The sequence below is a fragment of the Panthera pardus genome, unplaced genomic scaffold (assembly GCF_024362965.1).
Source record: "Panthera pardus isolate Hobbes unplaced genomic scaffold, ASM2436296v1 HiC_scaffold_8, whole genome shotgun sequence".
Classification (NCBI taxonomy): Eukaryota; Metazoa; Chordata; class Mammalia; order Carnivora; family Felidae; genus Panthera; species Panthera pardus.
The window spans coordinates 114,932,332-114,952,743 of record NW_026527013.1 but is presented as its reverse complement, the minus strand read 5'-3'; the positions used below and the strand labels follow the sequence as shown (position 1 = coordinate 114,952,743).

The window sequence follows — 20,412 nt, the reverse complement described above, 5'->3', positions numbered from 1 at the left end:
AGCAGAAACTTAGGATCTATTTACCATTTCTACACCAAGAATGGCTCCAAACATATACCCCTTGGCTATAGATTCTATCCCAAACTTTGGGTTTCCAGAAGTGTTAGCTGGGAGTCATAGAGTTCTTTGAAAGAAGTAACAACTGGATCCTCTGAGGACTGAATGCTTTGCATATGTGCTAAAATCATTTGGGGTGCCTTTTATTAGGTAAGATTCTGTTTTCACTTATATCAGCTCAACACCAGATCTATGTCAGGTAACTGCTCTTGTAGTGCTAGCTCTGTCCTTCTGGAGGCTTGAGGGAGGAGCACAGAACTCTGATACATATGCCTCAACTCATGACGAGTCTTTGGCTTCTTGTGTCAACTGTACATAAGAGATAGAAGCATTCCTCTCTCAATCTAAGGACACAGGGAGACCCAACATGTATGAGAATTCTAAGAGAAGCTCACTAGAGCTGGTGAATCTTAACCCCACCACAGACACTATTCACATGAGACCACAATTCCCATTTCTCTTACAATCCTGGGCCCATTTAAGAATTTGCCTAAAACTGTTGAAGAATACTCAAATAGTGGTCCATGAGAAAGTTAAAACTGAGGGGGAAACAAAATTATGAGGGGAAAATGTCTCCACAGACCTGAAAAATACATTTTTGCCCTTTAAAAACTTATTTCTCTTTAAGAGAATTTTAACATAAAGGAAAGTGATGTTACTGATGTTTATTTGGTAAATAAGCTACATATTTAAGCATTTTTTCCCCTAATGGCTTTAGGAAAGATCTCCTTCCTAAAAAAAAAAATGTTTACAGGTAAACCTTTAAAGGGTATGACAGTAAAGTGATGTAGAATGAGAAAAGCACTTTATTCAGTGCACACTGACAGTTTTTCCAGTTCCATTCATAATTAAAGTAAAAAAAAAAAACCTCTTGAGTATTTTTTATGAAAAAAATATTGAATTTCAAAACCCCTGAAGTTACTATTGAAAGCTTATATTCCTTAAACGTATATATGTACATATATACGTATATATGTGAACCACTCAGAGAAATTATATATATACCACTCAAAACAACTTTAAGAGCTGTTCTTTTCTGTATTTAAAATTGTCCTTTCAAATATTTAGAAGTTCCACAGGTGGTGGCTTTAATGGAATTTTTCCCAGAGTAAATTTCTTGGATTGAAACTGCTCCAGTTCTTCTGCTGTTAGTTGATCCTTGGGTGTGAATAACACATTATCTGTTGTGATGCTGCCATTTGAGACTGGTAAAGAGGTGGATATGCTGCTATTTCCAAAGGTGTCACTGGATGACTTGGAAAAAGCACTGTGAGAATGTGAGCCTAGATTACCAAAACCAGCCACAGAATTGCCACTTCCAAAGGCTGGGGCTCCAACAGAGCCTGCTGCCATGGGAGCTGGAAATCCTGAAAATCCAGGTGATCCAAAACTGGAAGCTGCAGGACTTTTAAAAGAAAATGAAGCAGCAGATGTGATTGCAGGTTTCCCAAATCCAAATGTTGGAGTGGAAGTAGTGATGGCAGAACTGGCAGGGGGTGTGGCTCCAAACGCTGGAGTATTCCCAAACACAGAAGGACTTCCAGAAGCGGCAGAGGCAAATCCAGAGCTTGGTTTAAAACTAAAATTCTGAGCATTAGCACTGCTGCTGTTATGCACTGGAAAACCTAAAAAAAACAGAAAAAGGAAAAAATAACCTATGATAAGTCAGAAAATGTAACCATATTAACCACCCCTCCTTTTTTTCTTATTTCTGCCACGTTTGAATGTTGAGAAGCTTTATTGGAAAAAGTGAAAAGAAGAAGCTAGAACAAACCCATTAAAACCCTGTCGTCCTGTCTTTCTGCTGTACTGATCTCATTTGTACCATGATTATCCACACTCATGGAAACAGCTTTGAGAAACCTCTGGGATTAGGAGGTGGACTTTCGCTTTCTGTGCTCGTGTGCCCCAAGTAAATCAGCTATATCCATTATCAAAGAAGTAACTCTTTCCTCAGCTATATTCTTTTATTTAAAAATTTTTTAATTTAAAAAGATATTTATTTTGGGGAGGGGGGACAGAGAAAGAGACAGAGAGACAGAGATGGAGAGAGAGAATCCCAAGCAGGCCCCATGCTGTCAGTGCAGAGACAAACGCAGGATGTGATCTCACCAACCGCAAGATCATGACCCGAGCCAAAACCAAGAGTCAGATGCTTAACCGACTGAGTCACCCAGGCGCGCCAGCTATATTCTTTTAAGCAAATATAGAGTGGTCACTTCATCTCAGTTTCCTCCTGTATTGATGGAGTGATTCTCAAGCCCCTTCCAGCTCTCAACTAAGATGAATATGATGAAATCATACTCTAATAATCGACATCTCTAGTTTTTGCCTAAATTTTTCCTGAGTTGCCATTTTTTGCATACTTTTTATGACAGTTGAAACCCTCAGTCCTAATTTGCATTTTTATTTGTCTCTAAGAACCATTGTTCACCTGTGTCCTAACTTAAAAAATTTGTCCTTTAAACTAAAAAAAAACCAAAAACAAAAAGTGACACAGTATTGCCACGTGAGACAATACTATGCTGTTATACACAGTGAAAAGAAGGTCCTCAATTGTGGTGCTGCTACAACAGTTACTATGTATTCCTATAAAACTTTTGAAAAAACTCCTAAAATACACTTTGAAAGCTTGAGCCATAGGGTCTTTCAAAAAACATGCTCCATCTGACCTCCATTTCACAAATGACTGATGAGCCAAATTCTTTGAAACTCCATTATGGAAGACAGTAGAATCTGCAATGGTAATTTAATGTCCCTTAACACACCTTCAGACTTTATGATCTGAAACCTCTAAAATCCTGTTTCCAAAATGGATAAAGTCTTGCATCACTTTATCATTTACCTGGTGGCCCAAATGTTATTCCTTGCATACTGCCAAATCCAAATGTAGCTGCTGCTTGATTTACTCCACCCTTTACATCTGAGAGCTGTAAAAAAAAAAAAAAAAAAAAAGAGCAGGTAAATAATAAATTAGTTGATGAATAATTCTCAATTCACAGCCAAATTAAATTTTAAAAATGTGCACTTACCAGGCGCATGGGTGGCTCAGTTGGTTGAGCATCCGACTTCAACTCAGGTCATGATCTCATGTTCTGTGAGTTTGAGCACTGCATTGGGTTCTGTGTGAACAGCTAGCTCAGAGCCTGGAGCCTGCTTGGGCCTGTGTCTCCCTCTCTCTCTGAGCACCAGCCCCCCCAACTCTCTCTCAAAAATGAATAAACGTTAAAAAAATTTTTTTAAATGTGCACTTAAAAATGTTTACCATAGAAAAATGCCCACAATATGAATATGCATAGGAAAAAATGGACTAATTTCAATGAGTTAAGAGCAACTCATGAATTATGAGTGATGAATTATGGGTGATTTTAATTTTACTTATGCTTCTAAAATATTTTCTAAATTTCTTCAATGAATTTATATTAAAATCAGAAAAAAAAATTTAATAATACATTTTAATGACTAGATTGATTATCAAAAAATCTAGACTTCAGGCAAAGGGCCTTTGGAGGCTACCTAGTCTACTTATTCTGATGCCTGAACTGAATTGATTCACAATTACATAATTAAAAACTTACTACTAAAATCTATTGAACATTTCCTATTCCTTGAAAATACTTTATGTTCTTACTATTTTCTACTCTAGAAATGTCTTTCATCTCTGCATAGTGAAATCTCAATCTCCCTTTCTTTTATTTTATTTTTAAGTTTTATTTATTTAAGTGATCTCTACACCCAATGTAGGTTCAAACTCATGACCCTGAGATCAAGAGTCGGATGCTCTACTGACTGAGCCAGCCAGGCACTCCTTTAAAATCCCTTTCAAGGAACTTTTCCCTTACTCCTTACCTCCAAGAAGTTTTTCCTAACTAACTCAAACAGATATAATTTCTCTTATTTGGAAGCCTCAATAGCATTTTCCAAAAATCAATTTCATTGAGGTATAGTTTATACACAATAAAATGCATCCATCGTATATATGTATCTCAGTGAGTTTTGACAAACTTCTAGTCACCACCACAATCAAGATTTAGAACATTTCCATCACCTCTAAAAGTTCCCTTGTGTTTTTTTCAGTCAACTCTCTCCCAAATGCTAGGTACAGGGAAGAACTCATCTCCTATCACTATAGATGAGGTTTGTTTTCTTTAGTGTTTCATATAAACGGAATCACATAGTATGTACTTTTTTTTTTTTTGGTCCAGCTTCTCTCCTTCAGTGTAATAGTCATTAACAGGTAAACAGATAAACATATATTCATACACTGCATTAAAAGAATAAAGAATGAACTACTCATATATGCTAAGCCCACTGTGGGTGGGGCTGTCCAAGATCTTAACCTATGGAGGGGCACCTAGAAAAGTGGCAAAGAGCAAGGAACTTCTAACCCTGAGGGTAGTTGTGTAGTTCTTTGGACTCAGTTATCCCCTTTACATCAGTAATGGTGATGGTGGGCTACCTCTCATGTACGGACAGAATCCTTCAAGAAGTCCTACTAAACTTAAACGGCATTATAACAACTAAACGGTGGAGAAATTAGCTTACACAAGAGTCTGTTTAGGAAGTACATATTTAAGAAAGGGGTGGAGCACTGCAACTGTCACACAGTCATTTACTAAGTTAGGCAGTGACAACCATCATATCCTTTTTAGAAGGTAGAAATATAAATCGTCTGGGAAACTCTAAATATCTTATTTCAAAATAAGGTCCTTAAGAAGTTTTAATGGGAATAGAAACATCATAACTTTATTGACCAAGATAATGAATATGCTATAGTCAGGATCATGTATCTTTGGAGACAAGTGGGTATACATCTACTAAAGGCATTTCTATATAGGTCAGGGAATAGATGGTGAGTGTTTTCCAGTCACAAAAGCAAACAGTAGTCTAAATGTGTATCCAGATCATTTTTCAAAGCAATTTCTTTGTAAATGCTAATAACCTGGTATATTTGAATTTATGTAACATTTTCAAAACTAGACTACTTAAGTCAAAAACTTTACCCTAAGGAAAGCAAAGTTACCTGTGCTTTTCAGACTGAGGAACAGAGAGAAAGCAATTCCAGGACTGTGATTTTAAATGATACAATCCTGAGAATGTGAATCATAATTCTTGACAGAGAACTTTAGCTTTGCTTTCTAAATCCGAAGTGAAATTCTCTGCAAAAAAAGTAATAGATAAGACACTTCCCTGTAGAAAACTCTCCCAATACTCACCGAAGCTATGTTAGCCGATGTATTTAGATTTTTCAGTTCATTTACTCTGTTTCTCCACTGATTTATTAACTGTTGGAGGGAATTTAGCTAAAGAGAGAAGACAAAAATAATCAGTCAATTCTGAGTATTTAAGTTAGTCTCTCTAACTTCATGTCTTTATTTGCTAAAATCACAAGTTTAGAAAACATTTTTATGGCCCATTACTCGTACAATTTGCCCAAGATGTTCCAGCTATAGTTCCCTCCCTGTTCTCCAAAACCTTGTGTCACCTGGTTTAGAATTTCAAGTAATGTGGCAGCACAGAGGTAGTTCTATCTGGATGGGAACAAACATGTATACTAGTTGAAATGCATGATCATGACCGTAGACAACACAAAAATACACTTTATGTCATTTCTTTTAAGCACTAACTTATTGAAGTCCAGCTTTTTTATTTTTTGATATCTGTGAGAATGTTAATCCGTACCACAGACTGTGTCTTATTTCACTGCTTTTCTAGAATTCATCATGGTGTCTGTACCTAATAGATGCTCCATAAGTGTCAAATGATGAAAGGGTCTGACTTCTATGACTGATCACTGGATAATTTGCAAGAAAAACAGTGACATTCCTAGTTATATAGTCAAAATATATTATTACCATTTTAGATAACCAACCAATTTCAAAGAAAGTAATTTAGAAAATAAAAATAGCCTTGTCTTGAGAAAAATTATTAGACCTCATCCACTTTGCCAATGTACAAGCAAGCCACTACAAACAGAGAAGACTATAATTAACAGCTAATCTGGTATTAAGGTAGATGAATAGGAAACAAACTTACATAACTCTGTAAGTTATTGCTGGTTAAGTAGTTATGGTATTCAAGCCTCAATTCCTCTGGTGAAATGTCTGTAAAACCTGAAGTGAGGAATCAATTGGAATCTTTAAAATAAATACCAGTACTTTTGATAGTATAGTAAAGCTAGAAGTCCTAGACAAGAATATATGCTAATGTTGATCATAAGAAAGTTTTCATAATCATAAGGAAAAATTTCAAAGCCTATATGTTTAATAAAGTATAAGATTAAAATAAAATATAGTTGGATATTTGATCTTTAAAGGGGGAAATTTTCTAAAGATAAATGGAGTGTAAGGAATAATACAAGAGTTAACTACATATACATTCAAATTTCTGTCTAAAATAATATTCTGTATGCCAGAAACTATAATAAGCAAAATTAAAAGGCAAATGGAAAACAGTAACTTTAACATATATGACAGGAAAAGAGCTAATGTCAATGTGTAAACAGCACTTACAAATCCATAGGACAAACAAATAGGAGCAAACATAAGAAACAGGCAATTCACAAAAAAATTCAAATACCCAGTAAGTAAGTGAAATAAAAAAGTTCAGTTTAGGGGCGCCTGGGGGGCTCAGTCAGTTGAGCATCCAACTCTTGGTTTCTGCTCAGGTCATGATCTCAATTGGTAAGTTTGGGCCCCACATAGGGCTCTGTGCTAACAGTGTGGAGCCTGCTTGGGATTCTCTCTCTCCCTCTCTCTGCCCCTCCCTGACTTGCTCTCTCTGTCCCTCTCTCAAAATAAATGACTAACTTAAAAAAAAATTCTTTAAAAAAAAAGTTCAATTTAAAAATACAACTTAAAATACAGATAAGATACTTTACTTAATGGCAAAAATTAAAAATGGATGGTATTTATTGTTAGTAAGGGTGTGGTAAAATTGACATTCTCCTAAATTGCCTTTAAGGCAACCAGAAAGGCACTTTTCTAGGAGGACAATTGTCAGTACGTGTCAAATGCCTTAAATATGTTTGTACCTTCTGTCCTTAATAGAATTTCTAGGATTTAACCTCAGAAAATAATGAGACCTATAATCAAAGAGTTTTATGTATGAAGGTGTTCATTCTAGTATTTTTAGTAATAGAGACAACCTGAAAACAACAAAGTAGAATACAAAACTAGATTATGGTCCTAATTATATATATACAAACAGGAAATATGGTTGTGTGTGCATATTTTGAAAGGAATAATCTGAAATATTATAGTTTGTGACACCAGGTGATCTTTATTTTATTTATGTATTTCTGTGTTTTTCAAGTTTTCTATGGCAACAGCTGTAAATTTATAATTAGGAAACTTTTTAAGAAAGGAAAAACAACATTCAGGATATTTCCTACAGAGAATTACTTGTAACCCAGATATCATTAACTCCATGGACTTCTACACCCCAGAATAAAGAAAAGACTAAATGTTCAAATTAGAACCTTGGATTCCCTCTAACAACTTGTCGTTATACCATCTTTAATAACTGTTCAGGCCAAAAAACCTAGGAATCTCCTTGTATTTATCTCTTTCCCCACATCTAATTAATCAGCATCCTGCCAAGTTCTAATTCCAAAACACACTACGAATTTGACCAATTCTGTCTCCACTGCTAGTGATTCTAACCCAGTCAGTCACCAGCATTTGTCTCCTAACTCATCTCCTTGCCACTATTTTAGTTTTCACCCCACAGCACTCCCTACAGACCACTTCTTTCATACAACAGTCCGACTGAGTTTTTTCTAATCAGATCATGTCCTTCTGCTTAAAGTTCCACATGGCTGTCCTTACAGTTAGTCCAACATGATCTGGCTCTTGGCTGACTCTATGGCCTTATGTCCTATTACTCTTTCTCTCATTCACTCTCCTCCAGGGGTTCTGGCCTCACTTGTCTTCAAACTTGCCAATCTTGTTCCTACAAGGGTCTATGCACTAGCTATTCCTACTGCCAGGAATGCTTTCCCCAAATCTTCCCATAAGAGACACCTTCTTCTCACTTAGGACTCCGCTCCAATCCTGCTTTGTAAGAATGGATAACTTACTCTAAAGAAAAACTGTCCCTCCAGTTACTTTATCCTCCTTCCAGCTGTTCCTCATCTGAACCACAGAACACAGAAAATTATCTGAGTGACTATTTTCACAGTTATCCCAAGGGGGTAAAAAAGCAGTATCATTTTAGATGCATAGAGAGTTAATTCATTACAACTGATGTCTAAGAACAGTTCTCCAACTTTTTGGTCTCAAAACCCATTTATATTCTTAAAAATCATTAACAATGCCAAAGAGCTTTTGCTTATATAGGTTATAATATACATATTTACCATATTTAAAATGAAAAATAAGAAATAATAGAACATATTTATTAATTCACATAAAAATAAGAAACCAATTACATATCAACATAAATTAAAAAACTATTTTTCAAGCAAAAAATAAAAATTTAGTGAGATGAGTGGCACTGTTTTATGTTTGTAAATGTTTTTTTGCATACTTTAATGTAAAAATATTTTATTGCTAAAAAATGCTAACCCTCTTCTGAGCTTTCAGTGAGTCATCATCTCTTTGGTGATGGAGGGTCTGTTTGTAAATTTTTTTAATGTTTGGTTTTAAGAGAAGACTGCTGGATTATTATATCTACTTCTACATTCAGTCTGTTGCAATATACTACCTGGCTGAAGTGTATGAAGAAAATCTGTTCTAACACAGATAGGGAGTTGGGAAGGAGGACTTTAATAATCTTTTCAGGTAATTGTGGTGTTAGGTTCTTACAAGTTTAGCTATAATGTAAATTTAAGCCTTAATATTAATTAACTTTTTGTATTATTATATTAAATCTAGTGGTTTATCTTGTGCTTAGAATGAATTTTTCAGCCATGCATGTTTTTATAACATCGTACATTGTCATTTAGAAACTACTGGTTCATTGAGTCATCTAGAACTTTCAAATATTGCCACATGCCATTTTACAATATCAAAAAACTCTTATTTGTTAATGTCACTGTCCATCTCATCAGAAGAGACTTTAAGAGATATTTAAGTCATCAAGCTGACAGTGGCAGAAAACAGTTTTCCATAATTCTAATTCTCACATGAAAGTTGAATTTTGTCATTGGCAATAAACAGTTGTTTTCTTTGAAGCAACAAACTCACTCCATTTGTTTTTTTAGAAAATGCTGCCAAATTCCTAAGTCTAGATAACCATAGCTGTCAGTCATTCTTTCAAGTAAAAACGGTCTATGGAAAAAGTGGCTGGTTCAGCTCACAACTCAAAGGATCACTCGTGTCTTCCCTCAAGGAAGATAACCATCATATCTGAGTACGTGGCAGAAGCATTTCATGTGTGCTTCTCATTTTGTCACACAGATTAAAAAAAGTGTGCATACAGGACACCTGGGTGGCTCAGTCAGTTGAGCATCTGACTTTTGATTTCAGCTCGGGTCATGATCCCAGGGTCATGGGATGGAGCCCTGCATGCTGCTCAGTGCTGAGTGTGGAGCCTGCTTGATTTGTTCTCTCTCTGTCTCTGTCTCTCTCTCTCTAAAAAATAGTGTGGGGCGCCTGGGTGGCTCAGTTGGTTAAGTGACTGACTTCAGCTCAGGTCATGATCTTGCAGTTCATGAGCTTAAGCCCCACGTTGGGTTCTGTGCTCACAGCTCGGAGCCTGGAGCCTGCTTCAGATTCTGTGTCTCCCCCTCTGTCTCTGCCCCTGCCCCGCTCACATTCTGTCTCTCTCTCTCTCAAAAATAAGTAAACATTAAAAAAAAATTTTTTTAAGGTGTACACTCAAGGGTCATGATTAATAAAATCACTATTTTTACCTCTTCATCAAAAACTGTAAGTGAAAATGGCATTAAAAAGTTTTTTTATTGGGGTGCCTGGCTGGCTTGGTCAGAAGAGCATATGACTTTTGACCTCAGGGTCCGGAGTTCAAGTCCCATGTTAGGTGTAGAGATTACTTATAAAAATTAAAAAAAAAATTTTTTTTATTGACTAATGTAGTCTGCTAGTACAGTTATGTTGCCTCTGCCTTGATTCATGCTAAGATACAAGGAGTTTGACCCATCAATGCTTTTGCACCAACAGTGCAAATGTCAACAGAGTGAAATGGCAATTAATGTCTTGATATTATTATGAAAATATTTTTGAATTTGTAGAGCCTTTCGAAAATTTTTTAAAATTTATTTTTATTTTTTTTAAAAGTTTATTTTTGAGAGAGAGAGAGAGAGAGTGCAGGGAAGGGGCAGAGAGAGAGAGAGAGCGCGAGGGAGGATCTGAAGTGGGCTCCATGCTGACACAGAGAGCCTAATGCGGGGCTTGAACTCACATACCTTGAGATCATGACCTGAGCCAAAGTCGGACGCTTAACCGACTGAGCCACCCAGGCGCTCCTGTAGAGGCTTTTTAAAAAAAGTTTGACAGAAAGCATGTGTGTGCGCACTCAAGTACAAGTGAGAAGGGGAGGGGCAGGGGGAGAAGGAGAGAGAGAATCTCAAGCAGGCTCTATGCTGTCAGCACAGAGCCCACTGTGGGGCTGGATCTCACAAACTGTGAGATCATAACCTGAGCCCAAATCAACAGTTGGACGCTCAACTGACTGAGCCACCTAGGCACCCCAAATTTGTACAGCCTTTAAAAGGGTCTCAGGAATAGGGCTGCCAGATTTAGCAAATAATACAGGATGCCCAGGGGTGTCTGGGTGGCTCAGTTGATTGTTTGACTTCGGCTCAGGTCATCATCTCACAGTTCGAGAGTTCAAAGCCTGCACTGGGCTCCCTGCTGTCAACGCAGAGTCCACTTCAGATCCTCTGTCCTCACCACCCCCACCTCTCCCCCGTGCACAAGCACTCTCTCTCTCTCTCTCAAAATAAACATTAAAAAAAATGCAGGATGCCCAGTTAAATCTCAATGTCAGATATATAACAAATACTTTTTTAGTATAAGTATGTCCTAAATATTACATGGGATTTCATATACTAAAAATATTTTTTGTTTACCTAAATAAAAAAGAATTTAAATTTAACCGAGTGTCCCATATTTTATCTGGCAATCCTACGTAGGAATCTATATTCCACAGTTTGAGAACCATTGCTTTAGGGCATTAGACATTAGGTTTAATTCCAAACTGATTAAAAAAGGTTCAGTACTTCTTTATTTTCTTTATAGAAAACACTATCTAAAACTATCTGATTTATTTGTATTATTTACTGTCTCCCTCCCTCAAGAACATAAGCTTTGTAAGCAAGGGAGCTTGTCTATCCTGCTCATCACTATATTCTTAGAACTTAGAATAGGGCCTGGCACAAAAGAAATTCAGTAAATATTTTGTTGAACAGCTGAGTGAATAAATAACTAAGGACTGGTGTGACAAATGCTCAGAGGGAATAAGCAGGCAGAGCTGAGACAGAGTAGGGATCCCAGAGTTCTGAGGGTTTGCAGGGGCTCTCATCTGCGAGGTACTTGCTATTTACTCAACAGCACAGAGGGCCCAGGACCACCCAAAATAGGATTAGAAAAGTGTGGTGCTCTAGGTTTGAGTTCAGAAAGGGCTTAGGGACTACGCACAAAAGAAAACAGGGAGGAAAAAGGGTATTCTAAAGAAATGCTATCCCTGTAGCCAAGCTAAAGCTCTTTACCTTTACATGCTATCTCCAGAATAGGTCTCAACACGCTTTACAAAAAATAACTATCTTTGGAAGGAAATACAGGGAAGGGAGAAGAGAATCAGGCAGCCAAGGCCTTAATGACAAAAAGGATATGAATCTTCTATTCAATGTTAGCAGCTACGAGTTTTGAAAGTTGTACCTATAGGGAACCAAGAAGGCAGAGACTCTTTGGGGGCTTACAGAATTGGAATTGGGGTGGGTCCTGATTTCACTATTTTCCCATGAGAACTACATACTTTAAAAAAACTGTATCTTCTTTTAATTTTTTTTAATGTTTATTTATTTTTGACAGAAAGATACAGAGCATGAGCGGGGGAGGGGCAGAGAGAGAGAGAGACAAAGAATCCGAAGCAGGTTCCAGGCTCTGAGCTGTCAGCACAGACCCCGACACGGGGCTCGAACTCACAGACCACGAGATCATGACCAGTCATGATCATGACCGGATGCTCAACCGACTGAGCCACCCAGGCTCCCCCTCAAAAAACTGTATCTTCTAATCTCTATCTCTGAATTATGAAGTTCCGCCAGAAAAATGGAATACTTTAAACAATGTCTAAACTCTCCTAACTGTAGCTAAGTTTGAGATTAGTTTATTAAGCATGACCTTCGTTTTAGAAACTAAGAGTTATAAAACACAATTTATAAACATACAATTTCTCAATTACCTGAAATATTAGGCTTCTTTTTCACTGGCGAATAAACAGAAAACATCCACTGCCCTGATGATTCCCAAACTTCCATATCTTTTATAATTCCTTCTCTGGAAAAAAAAGAGAAAAGGAACTTTTTAATCTGCTTGTTAAAATTTATTGTTTATAATTTTCAATGACTCAAATCTTAAATTATAGTAAACATATAATTTCAGATTTTTTCAATTGTATTTTCTGAAGAGTATTCTTTAAAGCAGAATTTATAGAATAAGAACTATATTTCATGATTTTAAATATTGTAATATTGGGGTGCCTGGGTGGCTCAGTTGGTTGAACATCTGACTCTTGGTTTGGGTCAGGTCATTATCCCAGGATTGTGGGATTGAGCTGTGTTGGACTCCACACTGAGTGGGGAGCCTGCTTGGGATCCTCTATCTCTGTCTCTTCCCCTCCCTGTACCCCTCTCCTTTGCTCGAGCGCTCTTTAAAATAAAAAAAAATTAGGGGCGCCTGGGTGGATCAGTCAGTGAAAGGTCTGACTGCAGCTCAGGCTATGATCTTGTGGTTCTTGGGTTCAAGCCCTGCGTCGGGCTCTGTGCTGACAGCTCAGAGCCTGGAGCCTGCTTTAGATTTTGTGACTCCCTCTCTCTCTGCCCCTCCCCACTCATACTCTGTCTCTGTCTCTGTCTCTCTCTCAAAAATGAATAAACATTAAAAATAAAAATAGGGGGCACCTGCATGGCTCAGTCAGTTAAGCAGCCAACTTCAGCTCAGGTCATGATCTCATGGCTCGTGAGCTTAAGCCCTGCGTTGGCCTCTGTGCTGGCAACTCAGAGCCGGGAGCCTGCTCAGATTGTGTCTGCCTCTCTCCCTGCCCCTCTCCTGCTTGAACTCTGTGTCTCTCTCTCAACAATAAATAAATATTAAAAAATAATTTTAAAAAATTAAAACAAAAAAATATAATACCAAAAAAGTTTATAGTTTTGGTTTTCTAGTAAGCTGAACCATTAACCAATACATTTATTAAGTGAGAACTATCCAACTATACATATTTAAAGAACTAAAATACAATAAGATATACAATACTAACTTTAATCTTTGTTATCATAAACATCAACGGCCATTTAACTGGAAAAAGACACAAAGCACCATATGAGTAATACAGAACCATGACATTTTAATTTTATGTATGTATGTATGTATGTATTTGAAGTTTATTTATTTATTTTGAAAGAGAGAGAGAATGAGCAGAGGATGGGCAGAAACTCTGAGAGGGAAAGATAGAATCCCAAATAGGCTCTGTGCCATCAGTAAGGAGCCGATGTAGGGCTCAAACTCACGAACTGTTAGATTATGACCTGAGCTCAAACCTAGAGTCAGACACTTAACTGACCAAGGCATTCAGATGTCCCTTTATTTAATTTGTTAAAAAAAAAATTTTTTTTAAGTAAGCTTCAACCCCAGCGGGGAGCCCAATGCAGGGCTTGAACTCACTACCCTGACATCAAGACCTGAATTGGGATCAAATCAGACACTTTAGCTACGTAAAGCCAGCCAGGCACCCAGAACCTTAAACTTTTTAAAGTGGGCAGGATTTGGGGCGCCTGGGCGGCTCAGTCGGTTAAGCGGCCAACTTCGGCTCAGGTCATGATCTCGCGGTCCGTGAGTTCGAGCCCCGCGTCGGGCTCTGCTGACAACTCGGAGCCTGGAGACTGTTTCGGATTCTGTGTCTCCCTCTCTCTGACCCTCCCCCGTTCATGCTCTCTCTCTGTCTCAAAAATAAGTAAATGTTAAAAAAAATAAAAAATAAAAAAATAAAGTGGGCAGGATTTTAGAGACCATTTTGTTTAATTCTCATATTTTGCAGAACAGAAAACAGACCCATGTCCATATAGTTATTTTATTGGCGAAGGTGTGGATAGATTTGACTCTAAATTAAATGGTTCCCTCCACTATCCAAAAAGCCACAATTAATAAAATTTTAGCTATCACAGAATTTTAAATAATTTTTAAATTATTTTACAACATCAAATATAGGAAGGAAGGCTTTGTTTGCTCTTTTACCTTTAAAAACTCAATTGTATGTAGTACATGGCTCAAAGTGTTTACCACTTGTTCTAATTTATTATGGGAAATAAAAGACTAACAAGTATATTTAAGTTCTGTCCTCAAGTGGGGAGCTGAGGCAACAGTTACAGAGAGTCAGGGAATATTTTGGCACCAGTCATACATTCTACCATGATCAAGAAATCATAAGGAATATACTCCACAGTAATGAAGGAAATCAAATGAAATCAGTTTCAATGGGGTAGGTGAAATAAAAATTTTAGAAAGAAAAATGCCAGATGTTGTAAGTACCACCAAGATTACAAATAGCTTAAATTACCTCATACTTTGCAAAGACCTCATAATTTGCAACAAATTTAAACAGAACTACTTTAGAAAGATATTCACAATATAGTGTTAGCCATAGAAAAGTGGGAAAAAAAATTAGCCCTGAGAGTCACTGTACTGGTATGGTAAGGTGACCAATATTTTTTTTAATTTTTACTTTAGAGATAGAGAGTGTGTAAGTCAGGGAAAGGGAGAGAGGGGGAGGGGGGGGGAGAGAGAGAGAGAGAGAGAGAGAGAGAGAGAGAGAGAGAGAGAGAGAATCTCAAGCAGGCTCCACAGCGTGGAGCCTGATGTGGGACTCAGTCCCATGACCCTGGGATCATGACCTGAGCTGAAATCCAGTTGGATGATCAACTGACTGAGCCACCCAGGTGCCCCAAGGTGGTACATTTTTAAGTGAAATAAAGTCTACTGTGACATATGCAAAATAGTTATCTGTGAGTAATAGGATCATGGGTGCTTTTTCTTCTTTTTGCTTATTCTGATTTTTTAATAATGTATTACTTCTTTTTTAAAGAAAATATTATAGGTACTTTTGAAAAAAATAAGCAAATGGGTAGTTTTTCTGAAGGCTTCCACTTACAGAAGTTTCTTTTCATCTTTCTGCTCATCAGAGCTGGGTGAAGCAAATGGATTCTGGGATAGTCCAAATCCCCTGTTCCTGCTAGTTGAAGCTCCAGAATCCGAAGAACTGAAAGATGGCTTTTCTTGATCTCTGCTGCCCCCCCATGGTGTGGATTTGGAGAAGCTGGATGGCTGGATAACACTGGAGTATCTCTGGCTGGAGGGATTCCATCCACGTCTGTTACTACCTGAAAACAAAACAATTTTATTGGCAACTCCTTTTTTAAAACTCTAAAAATTTCATTACATTTTGTCTTATTATGTGCAGACATTATGCAAAGATTTAAGAAGCACATTTCCACTCATTTTAAATCACAAAATTCTTCATTTTTGATTTATATATTTACTTGTAACCAACACATCATGTAATGGTCTAGTGGCATTTTTTGTTTGTTTGCTTAAAAAGATTGAGAGGACTGTAAATCCACAGAAAAATAATGATATATTACTAAGTTAAGATGATATAAGCTTATTAAATAAATAATTGCTTGATAATGGATTTAGGATCTATCTTAAACCATAAGCTCCTTCAGGATAAAAAGTTCTGTCTTTACCATTTTTTGCTCTCCTACTGGGCCCTTACACAGCAGTAAAGTCTGAAAAATGAACAATGTATTAAAGAGTTTGTTGAATATAAAAAATTAGATCCTACCCTCCGTCCTTGAATAGATGCTTAAATCTTTTTTTTTTTTTAATTGTTTTTTAACGTTTATTTATTTTTGAGACAGAGAGAGAGACACAGCATGAATGGGGGAGGGGCAGAGAGAGAGGGAGACACAGAACCGGAAGCAGGCTCCAGGCTCTGGGCCATCAGCCCAGAGCCCGACGCGGGGCTGCAACTCACGGACGGTGAGATTGTGACCTGAGCTGAAGTCGGACGCTTAACCGACTGAGCCACCCAGGCGCCCCGATGCTTAAATCTATTTGACTCCATCTTCCCTCTGGGAAAACACCATTACCCACCTCTCTTTCATAGGGAGATTATAATTTACATGTGAATAAAATGCATTGAGTTCTATTATGAGCAGATTCTAATATTTCATAATTATCGAAATGAACCAACAGGACTCTCTCATCTCTCTGTATTTAAAAAAATCTTCTCACTTAAAGTACCTCATTTACTCATCACTTCCTAGTTGGGGCCAAGATAATTCACCTTGTTTTTGACTGAATTAGGAGATATGCCATGAAATATATTAAAAACTGGAGTGATGGGAGATATATTCCTTCTTGAAAATTCATCTCCCATTTCTAAAACTACTTAATAAAACCAATGATAAAAAGGAGCAGATTGCTGGGCCAGATTCCTCATGAAAGGGTTAATGGTATTTTATTTTTCTGAAGTTTCAAATCCTTTGGGGGATGACACCCTGAAGAAATTCATTCTTTCTTTTGTATATAGCTTTTGGCCTTCACTTATTAATTCTAGAAGCATTCCTTTCTGGGAACTAAATACACTGTTTACTTAATGAGTTTCTTCAACCATTAATCCATTCAACATTTATTTTTTAATTACTACATTTAGAGTGAGTCTTCAAAGAATGTCAAATATTAAGTGGTTTTTCTAGGAAATACACTCACATTTATCAAACCCCGAGTCATAATTTTTGGTTTGGAATATTCACTAGACTAATGGTGGGTGATGCAAAAGGACTGTCTCCAAGACGAGGAGGGATCAGACGTGAAACCACAATGCAACATGAAGAGTTGGATGAACAGTCCTACAAGAGGGAAGGGAAGGAAGAGTTGGAGAGGTGGTCAGCATCTTGTGACACTGTCAAGGGCTACCGTCAATCCTTAGAAAATAAAACCTAACTATTCATCTGAACTTTAAAACTTTGCATTGTAATATGGTTTCATTTTTGTTCCCTCATCTTGAACACCATCCTTTCACATCATCCACGATTGGCTTAAATATTCCAAAAACTTTGACAATCACTAAGGCCCAGATAGTAGGTCAACGCGGTCCTCCACCCTCCTTCCCTCATAACTCACAGTTCTTAACTAGGCATCCCACCCTTCTAATTTTACCCCCAATGTTATGAACATGTACATTCACCTGGGGTATACCTTTGTAGCTATTATTAGATTTTGAAAGGAGTTTGCAACTTCTCCAAAGTTAAGAATCCAGGCTCTGACCCCAGTTGCTAGCCTCTCTCTGGAAAAAAGTTTGGTAAAAATTATATTTAAGGTGACAAGGGAAAAAAATACTCAGAAGGGTAGTAAAGCAAGGAGGCATCTGGGTCGACCTACACCAATTCTCCGGACCATTACCACCCACAGACAAGGTAGCTTTCCACGTACTCCCGACCTAAAAACTCATTGTTTCTCATTAGTAACAAAGGCCAAGTCCCTGTCTTCATCCCCTCAACAAAAAACAACCCAGGGGCTAACAAGCTAATAAAAGCGTCGGAGAGAACCTGAACCCAGCCTGGTGGGCGGGGCTGAAGAGGGGACGACGCGAGCAACTCAGCGTCACCGGACTAGTGCACAGCGCCGCAAAGCCTAGTGGCGGGCCTCACGCCTGACGCCCGGTCCCAACCAGACGAGCCCCGCGGGCCAGGCCTTTCCCTAGTCGGCTACCGGCGTAGGACCGGGGAGAACGTCACCTGAGGGCTGTTGCTGCCGTCCCCCGCCCGCACCCCCGGCGCCGGGATGTTCGTTCCAGCACCGGTCTCCAAAGCGGCACCGGCCTTGAAGGAAGAATTGACAAATGGTCATAGCGACGGCGTCGCCCACGGAACGGTCTTCAGGCGGCACCCTCAGCGGAAGGAGAGCCCAATGCAACCACAGGTCCCACCCCGCTACCGTGATGTCATCTTCTCGCGCCCCTTTCTCTCTTGTCCCGCCCTGGGATGAGAGGCGTGGATTTTACCCAATAGGGTTTGAGAAGAACGGGGCGGCCCCCACTCACTGAGCTTGTCTTGGGAAAGCGGAATGTTTGGATGGTTAACGTGGAGAAAGAGGCGTGTTTGCGCGTGGTACTAGGCCTCCGACTTTAAGGGAGGCTTGAGGGTCGGAAATGAGAAGAAAGCAGGTTAAGGAAACAGATCTTCAGCAAGGCCCTGTAGGACAGGAGTACTTGTAGTTTGAGAGACCGAATCGTACTTTTCATTTCTGCTGTTGAGGAAGCAAAAATCTGCCCAGCCATTCATCAGGTGGGTAACACATAAAGCCAGTTATAAGGTTAACAGGAAACTGGTTCCTTCAAGGACAGACAGCAACTGAAAAGTATCATAACAACTCCTATAAACACTACATTCTTACACTGAGAAAGTTAGTTGTTTAAAGTCCACATAAACACCGCTATTTGAAATTGTTTTCCTTAAGAATGAAACATCCCATTCTTCCTTGGAGGAGCGAAGAGAGAAGTAGCATCGATTTCTACCCAGGTGTGGAACTTCGGGTTCCTGAAAAGAGCATTCCATATTTTTCTTAATTTTGTAGTTTCCAAGAAAACGACCCTACATCCACTTCTCAGTCCAGATTGGATGTTGATGCCTTTACACACAACTCTGCTTTGCTTTGAGCTTACCAAATTTTACCTAAAATCCATCTTCCCCACAAAATCCTACAACTGTCTTTTCCTTTGTATGGTGAGACACCCTACTCTCCCCCTGGTTCCCAGTCTGCTTAGTTGCAAGGAGGCAATGAATATGAATTTGTTGGAATACAGGTTTATCTCTGGTGGTTTAGGATGATTGGTCATAGTTCTTGCTCACATCTTTGGATTTTGAGTACAATGGAATCTATCAAAGCACTGGGAATAACTGGTACAACCTAGCTTATTTAAAGTAATCTCTAGGGGTGCCTGGGTGGCTCAGTCGGTTAAGCGTCGGACTTCGGCTCAGGTCATGATCTCAGTTTGTGAGTTTGAGCCCCGTGTTGGGCTCTGTGCTAACAGCCTAGAGCCTGGAACCTGCTTCGGATTCTGTGTCTCCTTCTATTTCTGCCCCCACTTGTGCTCTGTCTCTCAAAAATAAGTACATGTAAAAAAAAATGTTTTAAAGTAATCTCTGTGCCCAACGTGGGGCTCGAACTCACGACCCCAAGATCAAGTCACATGCCCTTCTGACTGACTGAGCCAGCCAGGCACCCTAACCTAGTTTATTAAAAAAAAAAAAAAAAAAAAAAGCCTATTCAATTCACTTACTTTGAAACTTATTGAAGATTTACAAATACAGTATAAGAGACTATATTGCAGACTTGATGCCCCATCACCCAAATAGTTCCTGTATTTCCTACAAAAACATTCTCCCACATAACCACAGTGCAGTCACCAAAATCAAGATGTTACTATTTATGTACTACTGGGGCGCCCAGGTGGCTCAGTCGTTTGAGTATCTAACTTCAGCTCAGGTTTGTGAGTTCGAGCCCCGCATGGGACCTACTGCTGTCAGCACAGAGCCCGCTTTGGATCTTCTGTTCCCCTATCTCTTTGCCCCTACCCTGCTCATGCGCGTGCAACCTCTCAAAAATAAACAAACATATTTATATTTAAAAAAAAAAAAGGGTCCAGTTTAGAATCATTGTTGCCTTATTCATATTTCTTTAGTCGTCTTCATTCTGGAACATTTCCTCAGTATTTCCTTGATTTTCAAGAGCATAACACTATTAAAGACCTTAACACTACTTCAAGACCTTGATAGCTAGTTATTTGGTAGAAGTTCCTCAATGCAGATTTATCTGATGTTTTCTCATGATTGGATTCAGATTGAGCATCTCTGGTAGGATTATCACAGAAATGAAGCCATGGTCTTCACATTGTACCTCCCAGATTGTGCACAATTTCAATTTGTCTCACTACCTCACTCTGATCACTTGATAAGGTGGTGTGTGCTAAGCTACTTCACTCTACAATGACTCTTTTCCTTTTTGTTATTAGTAAGGACTTTGTGGGGAGATACTCTGAAAGTATAAAGATGTCATTCCTCCTCAAGCTTTTTGGTTCATTCATTCATTTATTCCTATCAGTATGGCCTCATGA

The 20,412-nt window shown here is 38.5% G+C and overlaps 1 protein-coding gene and 1 long non-coding RNA gene across 2 annotated transcripts in view; one reads left to right on the top strand and one right to left on the bottom strand.

The window, feature by feature from the left end:
• Positions 1-707: 707 nt before the first annotated feature.
• NUP42 (nucleoporin 42) lies at positions 708-18,233 on the bottom strand. Its single transcript, XM_019443594.2, has 7 exons — positions 18,035-18,233; positions 15,385-15,613; positions 12,424-12,518; positions 6,094-6,170; positions 5,274-5,360; positions 2,903-2,987; positions 708-1,682 (listed from the first exon to the last, which is right to left on the bottom strand). Exons 1-7 carry the CDS (start codon positions 18,144-18,146, stop codon positions 1,114-1,116), a joined length of 1,254 nt encoding a protein of 417 aa, XP_019299139.1. The 5' UTR covers positions 18,147-18,233; the 3' UTR covers positions 708-1,113.
• A 26-nt stretch (positions 18,234-18,259) lies between these two features.
• Positions 18,260-20,412, top strand: part of LOC109263826 (uncharacterized) — a 40,926-nt gene continuing 38,773 nt past the window's right edge. Inside the window, exon 1 of the long non-coding RNA XR_002078411.2 lies at positions 18,260-18,583. This is a non-coding gene — a long non-coding RNA (uncharacterized LOC109263826). The remainder of the gene's footprint in view (positions 18,584-20,412) is intronic.